Source organism: Cebus imitator, unplaced genomic scaffold (genome assembly GCF_001604975.1).
Source record: "Cebus imitator isolate Cc_AM_T3 unplaced genomic scaffold, Cebus_imitator-1.0 Scaffold567, whole genome shotgun sequence".
In the NCBI taxonomy this organism is placed as follows: domain Eukaryota; kingdom Metazoa; phylum Chordata; class Mammalia; order Primates; family Cebidae; genus Cebus; species Cebus imitator.
The window spans coordinates 21,830-38,920 of NW_016107882.1; the positions used below are offsets into that span (position 1 = coordinate 21,830).

Consider the following 17,091-nt stretch of genomic DNA (forward strand, 5'->3'; position numbering starts at 1 on the left):
TCTCTTTGCTAAAACATAACAAGAGTCACCTTCGCTCCAGTTCCCAACAAGTTCCTCATCTCTGCCTGAGACCACCTCAGCCTGGACCCTGTTGTCCACATGGCTACCGGGCTTTTGGCCAAAGCCATTCAACACGTCTCTGGGAAGTTCCAAACTTTACCACATTTTCCTCTCTTCTTCTGAGCCGTCCGAACTGTTCCAGCCTCTGCCTGTGACCCAGTTCCAAAGTCACCATCACATTTTCGGGTGTCTTTTCAGCAGCACCCCACTCTACTGGTACCAATTTATTGTATTAGTCCATTTTCACGCCGCTGATAAAGACATAGTCAAGACTGAGTAATTTGCAAAAGAAAGGTTTATTGGACTTACAGTTCCACATGGCTGGGGAGGCCTCATAATCATGGTGGAGGGTGAAAGGCACATCTCACAGGGAGCAGCAGGAGAGAGGATGAGAGCCAAGCAAAACCATCAGGTCTCCTGAGGCTTATTCACTACCACGAGAACAACAGTATGGGGGAAACCTCCCCCACGAGCCAATTATCTCCCACCACCGGGTCCCTCCCACAACATCTGGGAATTGTCAAAGTACAATTCCAGATGAGATCCGGGTGGAGATATACAGCCATACCATATCAGGAGTCCTCCTCCAGTCAAACTCCCAGCTGAGAGCCCAGCCCTGGCTAATGCTGCGATTACAGCCTTAGGGGCCACAGGGGAGGATTTAGCAAAGGCATGCCTGCATCCCTGACCCACAAAAATCAGATGAGAAATGTGTGCTTTCCTAAGCCAGGCTTCTTGCAATACTGTCATGCAGTGGCAGACCACCAACGCACCACCCAGAAGCAGTCTGCTGCTGTCACAATTGCCAGAGCCATGGGAGCGGCTTTGGGATCTTGCAGCAGGCGGAAGCCAGAAAAGGTTGAGGACCAGGATAGAGAAAGCCAGAACAACCTCGAGCAGAATGTGAGCAAAAACGCAGACACAGGGATGCTGCAGAGAGGACGTGCAGGAATGGGGAGCATGGGACCCTCAAGGGGTGGCAGAAAGCTCAGCTGCAGCATCTCCTGCACGGCATGGGAAGCAGCATCACAGGCAACTCCGAGATGTTAAAGGTGTCACCTGGTTCCTCCGGCCGCTTCTGGTGAGATGCCAGAGGAGAGGGCAAGGCAGAGCCAGGACTGCCGGCAGGGCACGTTCAGTGCCCCCAGATGGCATCAGAGATGACTTTAAAGCATTGTCAGAAAACGTGATCTGGTGAAAAAGGCACGGTGCAGCTAAGAAGACCCCAGAAACATCCAAGGTCGGAGAATTTGGTCACACGAAGGGTCTGTTGCTTCTCAGCCACCTCAGCAGGAGGCTAAGACAGAAGGGAGGCTCATCTCAGAACGAGCACAGCTTTCATACCGCAGAGTGAACCCCAGCGAAACCCGCGGAAGGCGCACAAACCTCTCCAGGTAGCAATTTCAGCAAAAGTCCCACCGGCGTGGCCGGGATGGACAGAATCTAGAGAACAGACTAGATGGAGAGCAGGGCCCAGGACATCACGGCGGCGCAGGTGTATGTGCCGACTGCTGTGTGTGGTGAGGCTGGGTTTCTGTGTAGCTACAGACAACTGGTGCCAGGCATCGCTCACTCGTCCAGCCACTGACTTACTCAGGCCTCGTCATGCTGACGCTGTTGTGTGTCTCTTTTGAGAGCCCATGAGCTGCTGCTTCCTGTCCCTTCATCGATGCATCCAAGAGGCTCTGAGAGTGCCCGGGACATGCATGCACTCCACAGACACCTGCTGAATGAAGTCTCAGGCTCCCCATCCACAACTCCTGAGAGTCTCTGCCCTGGGGATGCACGGCCACTTCTTTCTTGCTTGCTCTCATTTCCTGGAGGTGCCAATACACTTCCTCCTGTATTCGATGGTTACTGGGCATCCACTAAGTGGTGCAGGGCACTGCCCCAGGAAAGTTCAACACATGACGCTCAGGGAGCATTCATTCTAGCAGAGGAGGGGAGGCAAGAACAGCCAAGAAATCGTCCACCATGCGGCGTCAGACAGCGATAAAACAGAAAGGAAGAAGGGGGAAAGCATGCCGGGTCTCAACACCCACAGGGCCATGCGGGTCTCGCCACCAGCCTGGGAGCCCTTGGGAAGTTAGGGATGAGGGGAGTTCAAGCCAAAAAAATGAACTCAGCCCCAGGGGTGGCATCACAGAGGACCCCTCTGTTCTGAGTTGAATTGTGTCTCCCCAAAATTACGTGTTGAAGTCCTAACCCCCATTTCATCAGAATGAGACCTTATTTGGAAACAACGTGACTGCAGAGGTAATCAGTTAGGATGGGTTTCTACTGCCGAAGGATGGGCCTCAATCTGAGATGACCAGGTCCCTACACAAAGTGGAAGTGTGGTCACAGAGCTGCACACAGGGAGAACTCCCGGGGACGATGCAGGCAGGGCTCGGGCAATGCACCCGCACAGTCCACCAGCAGCCACGGTGGCAGGAAAGAGGCTAGAACCAAGGCTCTGTCCCAGCCTTAGACTCAGAGGGACCCGCCCTGCCCACACCTGGATCTCAGACCTTTGGCCACCAAGCCTGGGAGACCATGAGGCTCTATTGCTGAAGCCCCCAGCCGTGATGCCTTGTTGTGACGGCCCCAGGACCCTCCTGGGCCTCCTGGCAGGAAAGGGAAGAGGTGTGCCCACTCCACAAAGCCCTGAGTCTCCGGGTCTGGTCCTGATGCTGCTCCTGACCAAGTGGCAAAACGACATTCTTCTCCAGAGCTTTCGTGTCATGGACAATAAGAGCTTCTCTTTCTGTCATTTTCAAACAGTCAATGAAAAGGTTGTTAAGCGTATAAGTAATTTTAACTGATTCATTGATCTGAATACTTTTAAAGTAAGACAGTAAGTATTTCTGCCACACTTTGAAGTCAGGCTCTGCCTCCGTATCCTCCCTCGGGGTTATTTTATAGCCATTAACAGTGTGTTCCTTTTATCTGGGGCCTTCAATTAATTGAATTTCTGAAATTTTTTTATATAAAAATCAGCTAACTCCTGGAGGACATTCGTGCATGATTTACTGCCATGGTAATTAAAAGCCAGGTGCACTACACTGGTCACTGCAGGCGGGCTGCTGCCACCAGCACTGAGATTTAACTCAGGATTGGAAGGCTTCCCAGACGTCTGTAAGACCAGGGAGTGCACTTTAATTTTTAGGATCGTCTTTGGGTGGCTGGTTCATGTTCCTGAATGAGCCCTTCAGGGGGGCCCCCATGCTCACAGGACAGCCACGTGCAGTCACAGGCCAGCTCCTCGCCACAAACGGCAAAACGTGGCGCATCCCACGTGCACCCGCGTTCCCACTTCCCGTCTGTTTCAGGGCATCGTGGCAGAGGACGTGGGTTTCACAGGCCTCTCTAAAGCGCTGCTGGGGAGTATGGGGAAAAGGTCACAATGCCCTGCCGTGGTGGGACAGAACTGGCAGCAGAGGACGCGGCCTGAGGGCAGCACGCAGGCCCGAGTTCCTGGGGCTGACGGGGGTCGCTCAGGAGGGTTCTGCCTCTTCTTCTCCCGTTTAGGTACGGACCCGTGAAGACACTGCATGGTGTCTTGCCACCTTCTATTTATTAACGTGCATGATGCAGCTAGGTACTAGAGCGTAGTCCCTGCGATGATCCCCCTTATTTCTGCTGTGCGGAAAACATCCTCCCCGCAAACGCCGGGCAGGAAGCCCCGTGAGGCCCCGTGTTTCTGCGCCTCTCCTGTATCTGTAGTTCAGGGGTTTTGAGGTTCCTCCCACATACAGCAATATGCAAATAGTCACTGCATTTAAGATACACTTTTACATTTCTTCTCTACCGACGAAGATTTTCTTAACACTACATCAAATAATTTAAAATAATATTCAAGTCCTTTGGCAGTCACACGTGCTGCCGTTTTCTACAACTTAAAATAGCGTTATCTCATGTGGATGTCTCTTCCAGCCAGGGCTCTCATGATTTGAGGTTGTGCCAGGTAAACATTGCAAATTTAAACATACAGACTATAGACATCGCTGGAACTAAGAGCCTTTCACTTTTAATAATGAAACCTTCTTAAAATTTGCTGATGCATTTTGGTATTATAGACATAATTTCTTCATCCTGAAAAGGGGAGAAATAAATAACTTCCCAACTTTTGCTCCCTCAGCCTCATTCCAGCCTCACAAGGACAGGACAGCAGGAGGAGAGGGAGCAGCTCAAGCTTCCACGTCCCCGCTAGCCACTGCAGCAGCCACGCGCAGCACTGAACCTTGGCCACACAGTGCAGTCTCCACGCAAATGCCACTCTGCTTGGGAAAGAAACTCGCTGTGTCTGGCCTAGTGCTGTGCAAGGGAGTCTGCCCCTGCAGTCCTGGCTGGGGGCCAAGGCTGGGGACCCCCTGACAGGAGCTCAGGGAACTTCTGGAGGTGAAAGACACTGTTGTCCACGCCACACCCCTAGGGAGCTGCGCCCTACAAACATTGCCCTCTGCTACGTCAGGACCAGCTTTCCAAGGACAAGAGTGTCTCTGGGAACCAGTGCCCAGGGATGCTTCGGGGACCATCCTTACTTCAGGCTGGTTTCCCAGGCCTCCTCCTTGGCCTGGAGAAGGGCCTCCTTCCCCTCCTGGGTCCCTGGAAAGGGTGGGGAAAGCGAGGTTGTGGGGCCCTGGGTGGCAGCAGGCACTGGGGGCCACATTAGGACTGGGCCTCAGGACAATCCAGCATGGTGCGTTCCACCCCAGATGCCTGTGCATGTTACAGCAGCATCCAGGTGAGGAGGCGGAGGAGGCAGAATGGCCAAGCCCCAGGGGCGCAGAGACTTCTATTTCAGATTGTACTCTGGGGGCCCTGCCAGCAGGAAGAACAAAGGAGGGATTGAACAAGAATCCATGGGGGGAGCGGGACACGGAGCAGAAGCCAGGCACAGCCGCCCCGGAGGACGCACCCCTGCAGGGTGGCCCAGGCTGCACAGACTTTCTGGATTGGCTGCTCGCATGGCGGCCCCAGGCAGATGTTCCCTGCCAGGCCTCCTGGCCAAGACCTGGGGATTTCCATCCTTTCCTCAGAGAGCCAGCTCAGGAGGGCCTGGAAACGCAGCAGCGGGGTTGGGGGCAGCTCCCCTGCCCACAAGGTCAAGGGCTGAGGGGCAGAGGGCGGTTGCTGAGGATGGAGCATCATGGTGGGGAGAGACACAGCTGGCCCCGCCCTGCAGGGAAGGGGATAAAGTCACACACGCAGCCTCGATAGGAGTGGGGACGGGGTTGTTTTGGAGGACACCTGACTTTCTCGGAGCTATGAAGATCCTAGAAGTGGAGACTTTCTGGCCGGCAGTGCCCCTGGGCTCCACATCTGGGGGCCTCAGGGCCTCTCAGCCACTGCTGCTGTTGCTGAAGAGGCCGCAGAGCCTGTGGAAGGAGTTCACGGGGTGAAGCGTGGCTGGGAAGGCACACTCCTGGCTTACACGGCACCTTCGCAGGAAGCTGAGTCCACATCAGGAGGGGCCTCCTCTCCCTTACTGGGTGCAGCCAGCTGGGCCTCAACTCCCTCTGGCTGGCATCAAAGACGCCCTCCCCACCTCCCAAGGAGGACACTTCCCTCTGACATGGAGGGCACTCCTGCTTCCGCCCATCTGCCCCCCACACTTTCAAGCAAGCTGGAGGGAAGAGACCTAGAACCAGAGCCCCCTTCCCTGTGCTCCAGAGTCTGCCCATAGCGGCACTGGTGACTCACACGCATGGTCTGGGCCACGCCTCATGGTCCACTCCACCTCCCTGCTGCCAGGGCAGGCCAGAGACCAAAGCCCGGCCTTCCCAGGGGAACCCCTGGAGTTCCGGATGCGGCACCTGGGCTGCACACTCCGGGCCCTCTTCTTTCCCCATGGAAGCCACAGGGGTGGAGGAAAAGAAGAAAGATGAGCAAGGCCTGCAGACAAAGACGGTCCCTGTGCTGCAGGGAGGCAGGCAGACGCCGGCTACCTTCCCCACAGCTGCAGAGAGAGCTGAAGGAAACGTGAAAACGATGCAAGTAACTTTTTCAGTGATTGTCCAAGTCAGCGAGCCTCAAACGTCACTGCATGACCACGATGACAAGAAACAAGTTCATGGTTCTTGAAGTAAAATGAGGGGGAGGAAGGTAGAATAAAAAAAGAAAGTAAATACATGTGGGGACTCCCCCCAGTGCCCCATGGCACTGCCCAGAAGGACATCCTCCGGCTAGGAGTGAGGCTGTCTTGCAGCATGGGAGCCAGGAGGTGCCTGCGGCCCTAGCCCGGCCAATAGCTGGCAAGTGGCCTCTCGCGGCTTAGCTCCTCCACACCCCGGGAGCCCTGGGCCCTGCCATCCTCAAGTCCTTTCCGGCTCTGATCTGGGCAGATGGTCACCTGCTGCTCCAGCCTCCCTTCAGGGCCTGACTTGACCTCTGCAAGCAGCAGCTCTGTGGATGACAGACGGACTGGTGCCTGGCTGCGCGAGGGCAGGGTGGGGGGCTCCCAGCTGCCAGAGGGAGGGGCAGGGTGAGCTGTAGGCAGACCCACCTCCCCTGGATGGGTCCTGGCCTCAGGCTGTTGAAGCAGAAGGCCCTCCAGCCCCAGCCTAATCCCAGACCAGAGGTCCAGCCCCAGGCCCTCCCACGACCCTGGCGGTTGGGACCAAGCTCCCCGCCAGGAAATACTCGCAGCCCAGGCAGGTCACAGACTCACTGGTCCCCAGGCGGCTGTCACTGTGGTCCACTCAACCCCACTTGCCCGGGCCCTGGTGCCCGCACCTGGGCTTTGGCCCTGCCACCGCCTGCTGTCCTGAGAGTGTGCCGAGTAGGGACTAGTGTGGGCACCAGGAGAAAACCCAGAACTGGGCCGCTTAGCACGGAAGGAGTTGGGGGAGGGGCAGGGGAGGACAGGCCAGGCCTGAGAGCCCCGCAGCCAATTCCGAGGGTGGCTCAGGCCGGAGAAACAGCCTCGCCCTCCACAGGCCCTGGGGGTGCTGGGGGAGGGGGAAAGGACCGACACTTAGGAGGGACTCGGGAAACCCTGCGGACCTCGAGCTTGGCTATTTCCGGGCGCAGCTCCTCGCGCCGGGCCCAGCCGTCCCTGGGTGGGGCAGCCCAAACACGGAGAGGGGCCCCGTGGGCCGAGAGCCCGCGGCCGCAGCGAGCTTAGCGTTTGGCCAAATCCGGCCCGCGCGCCTTCCTGCTGTTGGGTCAGGGCTGAGTGTCCTCCCGGAGCCCTGCGTCACCGCCCAGACAGCGCCCAACGTCCCTACCGGCAACCAGGCGCCCTCACCCCAACGCCTGCACCCCGTGCGCCGCGCGGGCAGGGCGGAGGGAAAGTTGGCAGGAGCGCGGCGCCCGCGGGAGAAAGCGTTAATGGGAGGCCGGGTGGGAGCAGCGCGCTCGCTCGCCCACGTCACGCCGGTGCGGGCTCGGCTGACGACCGCGGCGCCTGGGGACGCCGGCGCGCTCCGCTCGCCAGGTGCTCCGCCTGGAAATGTCTCCATTAGTTGTCGCCTGCTCCCCGCTGGAGCGCGCGCGCCGAGCTGCCGCGCCGAACCCTCGCGGAGGGCCGGGAGTGGCCCAGCGCCACCGCAGGTAGGTGAGGGCCCCGCGCCCGCCCCCGCCCTGGGGTTCCAAGACCCCTCCCCCATTCCGAGGAGGCGGAGGCTCCGTGCGGCCGCCGAGGGGCGCGGGCGGCGGCGGCAGCGGCGACTCCCCGGTGCGTCCCGGGCTGCGCGCTGCTCCTCGCGGCCCCGGCAGCCACACGGCGCGGGCGGGAGCTTCCCCAGCTCAGGTAGGGAGTCGGCTCCGCCACACAAACTTTGCGAGGATCGCTCTTGCGCTGGAGGGGACAAAGTTTGCCACTCGCCGGGGGCTCTCCAGAGGCCGCTGGGTTTGCTGCAAGTTCGGGAAGCAGGGTGCGCGGGCCGGCGTGGGGCGCGGAGTGGGGGGCCGGGAGTGGCAAGGCCTGAGGCCTAGACGCCCTGACTGAGCTCCGTCCTGCCTCGGGCAGTGCCCAGGGAGCCAGCGGCGGGGGCGCGGCGGGAGAGCTGAGGGAGAGGGCCGCGGGCCCCAGAAGAGGGGGGTTGGGAACCCAGAGATTCAAAGCGTGTCCCTGTGGCTGCTACTCCTACCACCGGCTGCGAGGGGGTCTCGGGGGTGGGCTATGAAGAAGTGACCTGCCAACCTCGAGGTTCGCTAAAGCGGCGTCAGCCACCGTGGGGCCTCTGAGCCCCACACTCTACCCGGGTGTCCCGAACAGTGAGCGGGCACAGGCGCCCCCAAGGGCTCTGGCCCCAGGCCTCGGAAAGAAAGGCCCCTGCCTGGTGCCCTAGGCTCTCGGCTTCGCCTTTGGCTGGGGTCAACTTATCTGGGCTGGAAGGAGCTCCGACCAGCTCTTCGTTCGGGGGAATGGGTGGCCCCCGGGGCAACTCCTGCAGCACCTGGGCTAAGCTGGCCGAAGAAGGGTCAGGCCCTCTGTCTCCCCAGAGGCCTCCCGTGGTTCCGACGGCCAGCAGCAATCCCCTCAAAACAGGTGGCCGGCCTGCGCTTTGCGTTTGGGGCTGACCATCCCCTGCCTCCCCTGCGGCCTGCTCTGGCCCTGGTCCTCCGCTGATTGGGAGCTCTCCAGGCCTGCGGGAGCACCTCACCGAGCTGACCCGGTGCTGTGTACTCCCGGAGCCGGGTGACTTCTGGCCCTCCTGCTCACGGGGGTATTTAGTACCCGGGATCCCTAGAGGGAGGAAGGTTCAGCACTCCGGGTCTGCAAACGCGTTCAGCTCGTACCTGAGATGCTGACAGTCCTATCGCTGGTGAAGGACATTGGGAGCCTCAGCTCCAGGCTTGGCCTTTTGGTAAAGGCACTTGGACAACATTCCAATATTATCTATGGGATGTGGGTGGCCCAGCAAGAATCCCCATTTGGACAGGCAGGCCTAGCCAGGACACAGGGTTTCAATGAGACGTCCCTCCGGGCGGCCGCCTGCAGGAGATAGACTAGATAGACCCTGCGTCCTGGAATGAGTAGTGGGGCCTGGGTGAGGCCGGGCGGGTCAGGAGGCCTCCGGGGCGGCTTCGAGCTTCCCGAGGCAAGGTGACTGTGACTGGGCCTGGACCCCATGCGCTGGGGCCTGGGGTGGGCAGGAAGTGGAGCATGATGTGGAGCGGTCTGGGAAAGCCGATTCCGAGGCCAGGCTTCTGGCTCAGGGAGAAAGGGTCGCCTGCTGGTGGGGATTGGAGCGTCGATTTATGCACACAGGCTGGAAAGGCAAAGGAGAACAGGAGAAGGTGGCTTGGTGGTCAGAGGAAGTCCCCGAAATCCCTCCCCTAAGGGCCCCCACGGACCGGCGCACTGGGAAGTGGAGACTGCGTCTCCCGGACTCCGAGGGTGAGCTCCTCTGCCCAGAAGATGAATGGCCGCCTATTCCAGGGCTTCGGCTCCACTTGAGCCCCGCCCGGGTCTGGAAGGAAAGAAACGCACCCCCCCTCAGGTCTGGGTGGGCTGAGCCGCTCCACCAGAGCCCCGAGGTGCAGGGCGGAGGTGGCTGGGACCTGGGCCCTGCTCTCCTCCTCCGCGGGCTGAGCGCTCAGTCGCCGCCGCCAGGTTTCCGGGAATAGACGAAGAAAGGCCAAGCCGCTGCTGAGGGCCTCCCCGCCGCCTCTACTCCCCGTCCGAGCCCAGGACCCCGCTGGGCTTGCACCCCTCCCCTGGCCGGGCCTCATTACCTGGAGAGAGCGAGTTGTTTGTAAACAATAAATAATGGGAAGTAGGAGGATGTTCAGGAAGAGCCAGAAAACTGGAAGGAGCGGGGAGGAGGGAGGGTGGGGGAGGGGAGGAGCGGGAGGAGCAGGAGGAGAGAGGTTGGGAGATTCATTTCTAGCGAGAAGCCCCGGTGGCTAGTTTCTTATTATTTACAGGAAGGTGATATTAGCGATTCAGGTGAGAAAGAAATAAACACGGCCTGCCGCGAAATCAATACAGAATTCAGAAACAATTATTAATGTCATTTGACGCGTGTTCTTTATATATTTCTCGCGGCTACGGACGCTAAACTGTCTGAATAATTTGCATGGAGCGGCTATTCATTATTTCCGATGGTTTCCCTCTGCAAGCAGCTCGGACGTGGCCGGCTGCGGTCCAACGCGATCGGAGAACTCGTATTTTCATCTGTAAATTAAAGCAATTACGCAGCAGATATTATATGATGTGTACTGTGATCTCCAGATAGTCATCAATCACCTTCAACCGAGCTGTCAAAGGAGCCGGCAGATTTCGTTTCTGGGAGGCAGGCTTGCAGCTGGGGAGAGGGTGAGGACGTCATCATTAATTAGAGGGTGACCCTGGGGCGATTCGCAAGTCTGAACCCAGGAATCTTTCTGAGCAAGTCTGCACAACGCTGCCCGGCGCAGCTTCCTTCCCAACCTACCACAGGAGGCGGGCCCGGGGGACGAGAGCACCCGGGCCGAGCCCCGGTCCCTGGAGGGCGGTGGCGCAGAAGGCGGGGAGCGCGTTCGGGATGGCCCGGGCGCTCTCTGGCCGCCTGCTCACTGGCCTCCGCTTTAAACTTGGGCAAGGTCCCAGGGAGGGTACTGGCTGGGGAAGTCCTGGGGTGGGCGCTCGGCCCCCTCCCCCGATTGCTGCGTGCGCCCCGGGCAGAAAGCTGGGCAAAACCGACAGGGGAGGGCGCCTCTGCCAGGCACCCAACGCTCCCTCCCCCGCAGCCAGCAATGCGGGGCGCCGGGAAGGGCGAGCGTAGCGGGAGGGGCCAGGGCCTGTGTTGAGGAACCTGCTTTTCCGAGCGCGTGGGGCCGTCCGGCAGTCCCCGGTTTAGCCGCGAGGGGCAGGGGGAGGCGGGCGGAGCGCGGCTGGCGGAAAAGGGATGGGGGAGGAAAGTCGGGGAAGTGAGGCGGGGGCGGTGGGCTGAGCGGGAACTTAAATCGCCGGGGTGGAGAAGGAGCGGCGTTCTCCGGTGACACTCGGCTGCCCAGAGGGGCACGGCCGGTGGGCACGCGCCTGGGGCTGCACTACAGCCCTTGGGCCGCCAGTCTCAGGGTGTCGGGCTCCAAGGAAGGCCCCAAAGCCCCACACACCTGCGCGCATTGGGACAGGCACTCGCGGGCTCTCTGGCGGCCGCAGAGGGTTCTGAAAGTCCTTTCCGGCGTAGGGTGGGCACCCGCGGGAGGCGTCGCAGACTCCGGGTTGAAGAATAGTGGCTAGACGCGTGTGGGGCGCCTGCCGGCCCCTTCCTACCTCTGGGAGCAGAGCGCTCAAGAGCGAGGCCATGCCGGCCGCCTGCGCTGCGCCGGGCTAATTTTAACTGTTGATTACCTCTTCAGCGAAGACTCACTCGCGTGTCCCTTCATAGGTCTCATTTGTAATTGAGACGAATGATTACAGAGGGGCGGGAAGGAGCAGCTGCTCATTAATTAATTTCTAATTAAAAGTGCCTCTCGTTCTCGGGTGACTAAGGAGAAACGCCGCTCGCTGGGCGATATTGACTCGGACGGAATTCATTTGCCAACGCCCCGAGGAATGGCCCCTCGGCCCACCGCGCGGCCGGGACTGTCCTCGCCCCGCCCGGCCCAAGCCGCCTGCGGAGAGACCCGCGAGTGTGCCGCGGGGCCGGGCTACGCGGGGTGGGGCTGACGTCAGTGCCTCCGCCGCTTAAAGCCGCGCACATCTGACTTGACGGGTTCGCGCGACTCGTTTTTTTTTTTCTTTTTTGCAAAATATGTATTTCTGTCGCCGCTGCGAGGCCGGTCGGTCCAAGAGCCCCTCGGACCTCGGGAATGCGAAGTTAAAAGAAGCGCTGCGGCCACTGCGGCTCACTTTGTTACCCGGTTAGAAAAGTTTGCGGAGCGCAGGGGTGAACTAACCGGCTCTTCTGCTTCTCCCTCCCAGAGCCTAGAAGCCCGCAGCCCCGGAGCAGCGGCCGCGCGACGCCGGCCCCAGCGCGCAGGACCCTGCTGGCCCCGCCCGTCTGCCCCGGCTCGCGCCCGCCATGTCCTACCCGCAGTTTGGATACCCCTACTCTTCGGCTCCCCAGGTAAGCGAAGCCCCCCCGCCCGAGGCCCTAGCAGGTGCCAGTGATGGGGGCCCTAGATGGGGGAGGGGCAGGGCGGGCAGGTCGGACCTACGGCCGCCTGTGGCTTCCCAGATAGTAGGGCATGGGTCACGCGCCCCTCACGCCCAACCCGTGGGCGCCAAGCCCCTGGGAGAATCCCGAGGCGCTGAGAAAATCCGACTGGCCGGTCCTGGTTCCCTGATGTTTGACTCACAAGTCTCAGGCCGTGCTCCAGGTGAGTCCAAGGACCCGAAGGAGCTCTTGGGGAAGGCGGCTTGGCGCGCAAATGGCGTCAGAGGCCTTGGAAACCCTCCCGGAGAGGGTGTCATTGCCCGGCTGGGCCCCACGTGTCGAGGGAGGCCAGGGCGCTTACAAGCTCTTGGAAAGGGGAGAGCGGCCTGGCGTGGACTGCGGGAGGCCCCAGGGGACTAGGGACACGCCGTCGTGTGCAGCGTACGGGATTGGCAAGGACCAGGACCCCAGCCTCCCGCCCGGGTTCCCGCCCTTCCTCGCGGCCTCTCTCTGCAGTTCTTGATGGCCACCAACTCTCTGAGCACGTGCTGCGAGTCGGGCGGCCGCACGCTAGCGGAATCCGGGCCCGCCGCCTCAGCCCAGGCGCCCGTCTACTGCCCGGTCTATGAGAGCCGGCTGCTGGCCACCGCGCGCCACGAGCTCAACTCGGCCGCGGCGCTGGGCGTCTACGGGGGTCCCTACGGCGGATCGCAGGGCTATGGCAACTACGTGACCTACGGCTCGGAGGCGTCCGCCTTCTACTCGCTGGTAAGGGGGGCATCTCTAGCCCCTGCCCTGCCCCTGTCCCTCGATTTGCCAAGCCCACTTTTCCCCCAGAAGGCTCACCAGTCCTCTGGGTCCCGGACTGTCGAAGAGGGGAGGCGCTCACCTTGGCTCCCTTCAACTTTGCGCCTCCCAGCCGGGTCCCTCGGAACCCCACCCCCATCCCCTGCCTCAGGGTGGCCCGGCAGGTGGCCGCTGTGTTTCTTGGTTTTGGTACCCAACTGAATCCTCATCAGCTTGCAGATTGAGTCTGCCTGTGCTTCCCCCCTTCTTCCCTCCTGGACTTTCCTCTCATTCCCCGACCTCACTCCTCTCTCCCCGCCTCCTTCACGCTACAGGCCTCCCTTTTCCTGTCCTCCTAGCTCCTCTCTGACTCAACCCTCCTATCTCCCTCTTCCTCCCTCGCCCCTGCTTCCGCCCCCCCTCTTCCCCCCTCCTCCCTTCTCCTCCCCCCTCCTGGCTCCTCCCCACCTCTTGCTCCTCCCCATTTCTCTTCTCCCTTCTCCCCTCCTGGCCTCCATCCCCTCGCTCCGCGTCCCTCCCCTTTCTCCACCCCTCTCTCCTCCCTCCTCGAGTACATCACCAGAGGCCCCCAGCGCTTCCAATCCCCGCTCCTTCTCCCAGGTGCCCCCTGATGCCGGCCCCCAGTTCTTTCTCACTTCCTTCCACCTTCCTCCTCCTCCACGTCCCCGCTCCCCTCCCCCGACACGGCTTCCCCAACTCAGAACAACCTCACTTCCCGTCTGGAAGACCAGGTTCAAAAGCGGGCGGGGAAATCAGCTCCTTCGCTGCCGGGTGCAGGGCTGCCCAGGAATCCGGGCGAAGCTTTTGGAGCAGAGGGCTCCTAGGAGAGAGGCTGGAGTGGGGTCGCCTCCCCGGAAGCTGCGACCCCAGACTCCTGGCTCCTACAGAACAGCTTCGACTCCAAGGACGGGACAGGATCTGCGCATGCGGGCCTGGCGCCAGCCGCTGCCGCCTACTACCCCTACGAGCCAGCTCTGGGCCAGTACCCCTATGACAGGTGAGGACGTGCCCCTCCTAACCAGCGGCGGCCCCGTGCGCTCTGCACTGTCAGCCACCACCACCCCTCCTCCACCACCACCTCTCTGGAAGGCCGGAGGCCGGAAGAGAGACGCTTCTAGATCAGGCTGAACTGACTCTGGTCTATCGGGTCCAGCCTCCTGGCGACCCTGCTCCTGCACAGCCACGGGTTAAAATGCTCCCCAGTCTCCCCTGCCCCCCACGTTGTTGGACCCCAGAAGTCCTCGATGCCTGGCAGCTTTCAGGGAAGTGGAATCTGGAAGGCCAGTTCACAGGCAGCCTCTGTGCACTCCGGGCACCTCCCTCCGAGTGTCCACTCTGCCCCTGCAGTGGGAACGGGGGAGCCCGTGGTGACCCTGCTGGCCCACTTTTGGACAGCACGCCCCACCTTCCTCGGTGCAACCATTACAGATTTAGCCAAAGAAAGTCCACTTAGGCCCCCTGGGCACTTTCTCCTCATGGAAAATAATGACTCTTCTTGGCCACAGGTGTTAACCTATCAGGGTGTGGGCTCGTATGTCGAATACATTTTTATGGTTTGGGGATCAAAGGGGTAGGTGGCCATCCCCATAAAATAATTGGCCTGGACCTCTCTGGCTTGGGAAGGAGCTCAGGCTCCCTGTAAGTTTAGTGAAATATGTTTGCCCATGGGCCACAGAAGACAAGTACCAGCAGGCAGCAGCACCTGGTTGGGACTGTGTCCTACCGGGCCTTATGACCATGACCACAACCTCACGACGGGAAAGCAAACCCCGTCCTTGCATGCCCCTGGCGGATCCCCACCCCGTCGCCCACGATGCCTTGGGCCCAAAGGGCCCGGCCAGCGCCCATTGCAGAGCCTGTCTCCAGGTACGGCACCATGGACAGCGGCACGCGGCGCAAGAACGCCACGCGCGAGACCACCAGCACGCTCAAGGCCTGGCTGCAGGAGCACCGCAAGAACCCCTACCCCACCAAGGGCGAGAAGATCATGCTGGCCATCATCACCAAGATGACCCTCACGCAGGTCTCTACCTGGTTCGCCAACGCGCGCCGGCGCCTCAAGAAAGAGAACAAGATGACGTGGCCTCCGAGGAACAAGTGCGCAGATGAGAAGCGGCCCTACGCGGAGGGCGAGGAGGAGGAGGGGGCCGAGGAGGATGTGCGGGAGGAGCCCCTCAAGAGCTCCAAGAACGCAGGTGGGTTGGGGGTTGTCGCTGGGAGCTGAGGCTCTGGGGTGCAGGCTGGAGCCTTCCTTTGCCTTCTCTGAGGTTCTAGGGCGTCTTGGGGGTCCCAAACGCTGAGCCACATGCCTAGGCTGTCACTGTGCAAACCGGTTCTGCCTCAGGCTATGAATGTGGGGACTGAAGTGGTCACCCCTAAGCATTTAAAGAAACTCAAATAACGTTTAAAAATATTAGACACCCCGTCCCCCATTGGAGGCCTCCTGCGTTGCCACTTTGTGACCTGGTGGCCTCTGGAGGAAATGGAAGACATGAATAAAGGCCCCGAGTGCTTTTCCTGGCGTCAGGACCACCATGGTGGGCGGGGACAGGGGGTCTGATTCACCTTCCACCCTTCTCCCTCCACTGGCCACGCGTTCTCTCCCGCAGAGCCCGTAGGCAAAGAGGAGAAGGAGCTGGAGCTTAGTGACTTGGAAGACTTTGACCCGCTGGAAGCGGAGCCCCCGGGGTGCGAGCTGAAGCCGCCCTTCCAGTCCCTGGACGGCGGCCTGGAGCGTGTCCCCGCGGCACCTGAGGGCCCGGGCAAGGAGGCCTCGGGCGCTCTCCGGATGCCTCTGGCCGCGGGTGGCGGAGCTGCTCTGGACGAGGACCTGGAGAGGGCCCGCAGCTGTCTTCGCAGCGCAGCGGCCGGGCCGGAGCCACTGCCGAGCACAGAGGGCGGCCCTCAGGCCTGCAAGACCAAGCTGGGGTTTGTGCCGGCGGGGGCGGCGGGCCTCGAGGCCAAGCCGCGCATCTGGTCCCTGGCGCACACCGCCACAGCCGCTGCCGCCAGCGCCCTGAGCCAGACTGAGTTTCCGTCGTGCATGCTCAAGCGCCAAGGCCCCGCGGTCCCTGCGGCTGCGTCCTCCGCGCCCGCCACGTCCCCGTCTGTGGCCCCTGTCCCCTCTGGTGCCCTGGACAGGCACCAGGACTCCCCGGTAACCAGCCTCAGAAACTGGGTGGACGGGGTCTTCCACGACCCTATCCTCAGGCACAGCACTTTGAACCAGGCCTGGGCCACCGCCAAGGGCGCCCTCCTGGACCCCGGGTCTCTGGGGCGCTCGCTGGGGGCAGGCGCGAACGTGCTGACGGCACCTCTGGCCCGCGCCTTTCCGCCTGCCGCGCCCCAGGACGCCCATGCTGCGGGCGCCGCCCGGGAGCTGCTCGCCCTGCCCAAGGCCGGCGGTAAACCCTTCGCCTGAAGCGGGCGGGCCTGAGCCCAGGAGGGAACCCGCACTCAGGCGGACGGCGCCAACTTTTTTTCCTGAGTTTCCAGAGGAAGACTTCTGAACTCGGACCCCTGGGAACATGGACAAGCCCGGCGCTGCCACGCAGGGGCCTCCACCACCTGGGCCTGAGTCCCGGGCCATTCCCAAACTCGCGACACGGAAGGAGAGGCTCTGGGGCAGAAGAGGCCACCCTGAGCATAAAGTTTACGTGAAAAGTTTACATGAGAAGGCGGTTCCGTTCTGAAGCGCGGTCAGCTGTCCTCCGGCTGAGGCACGCGGTGGTGGTTGTGAAGCCTCCTGGCCTGCCGGTCCTCCGATTTCGTCCTCAGCACATAACGCTCACCAACAGCACTTGCACTGACCTGACTCTTGCACACTCTTGACTCCATAATATTATGTTTTTTAAAATGTATGTTCACACTGCTTCAGAGGCTGATATAACAAAACCAATAAAACCGAGTGACGGTGTTTGTATTGCAAAATGAACACATCTAAAACCAGGTGATTTGAGAATTCCCCAGGGAAAGGGGGGGGCCGATCCAGGAGGGAAGGAGTGGGGGGCAGGAACTGACCCAGACTCCACTCCCAAAAAGCCGCTGGCTCGACCCAAGACTTTAAGCCACTTTTAAAAGAACCATCACTGCCGAGTTAGAGGCTTCCGTTGAACTCCCTAATGGATGTGGGCGTGACACCCAGAACTCAGACTTGCATCACCAAACTCCAGAAGTTTGAAAAACAGGGATTTCTTTGATTAGATTT

At 60.8% G+C, this 17,091-nt stretch overlaps 1 protein-coding gene and 1 long non-coding RNA gene across 2 annotated transcripts; one reads left to right on the top strand and one right to left on the bottom strand.

Moving 5' to 3' along the window:
* Positions 1-10,002: 10,002 nt before the first annotated feature.
* Positions 10,003-11,620, bottom strand: LOC108294193. The gene is made up of 2 exons (XR_005197901.1): positions 11,092-11,620; positions 10,003-10,298 (listed from the first exon to the last, which is right to left on the bottom strand). It is a non-coding gene; the product is annotated as an uncharacterized LOC108294193 (long non-coding RNA).
* Positions 11,621-11,688: 68 nt separating this feature from the next.
* IRX4 (iroquois homeobox 4) lies at positions 11,689-16,787 on the top strand. The gene is made up of 5 exons (XM_017515972.2): positions 11,689-12,047; positions 12,594-12,845; positions 13,772-13,881; positions 14,751-15,079; positions 15,494-16,787. The coding sequence occupies exons 1-5, from the start codon at positions 12,003-12,005 to the stop codon at positions 16,303-16,305; spliced, it is 1,548 nt and encodes a 515-aa protein (XP_017371461.1). The 5' UTR covers positions 11,689-12,002; the 3' UTR covers positions 16,306-16,787.
* The last annotated feature ends 304 nt before the right edge of the window (positions 16,788-17,091 follow it).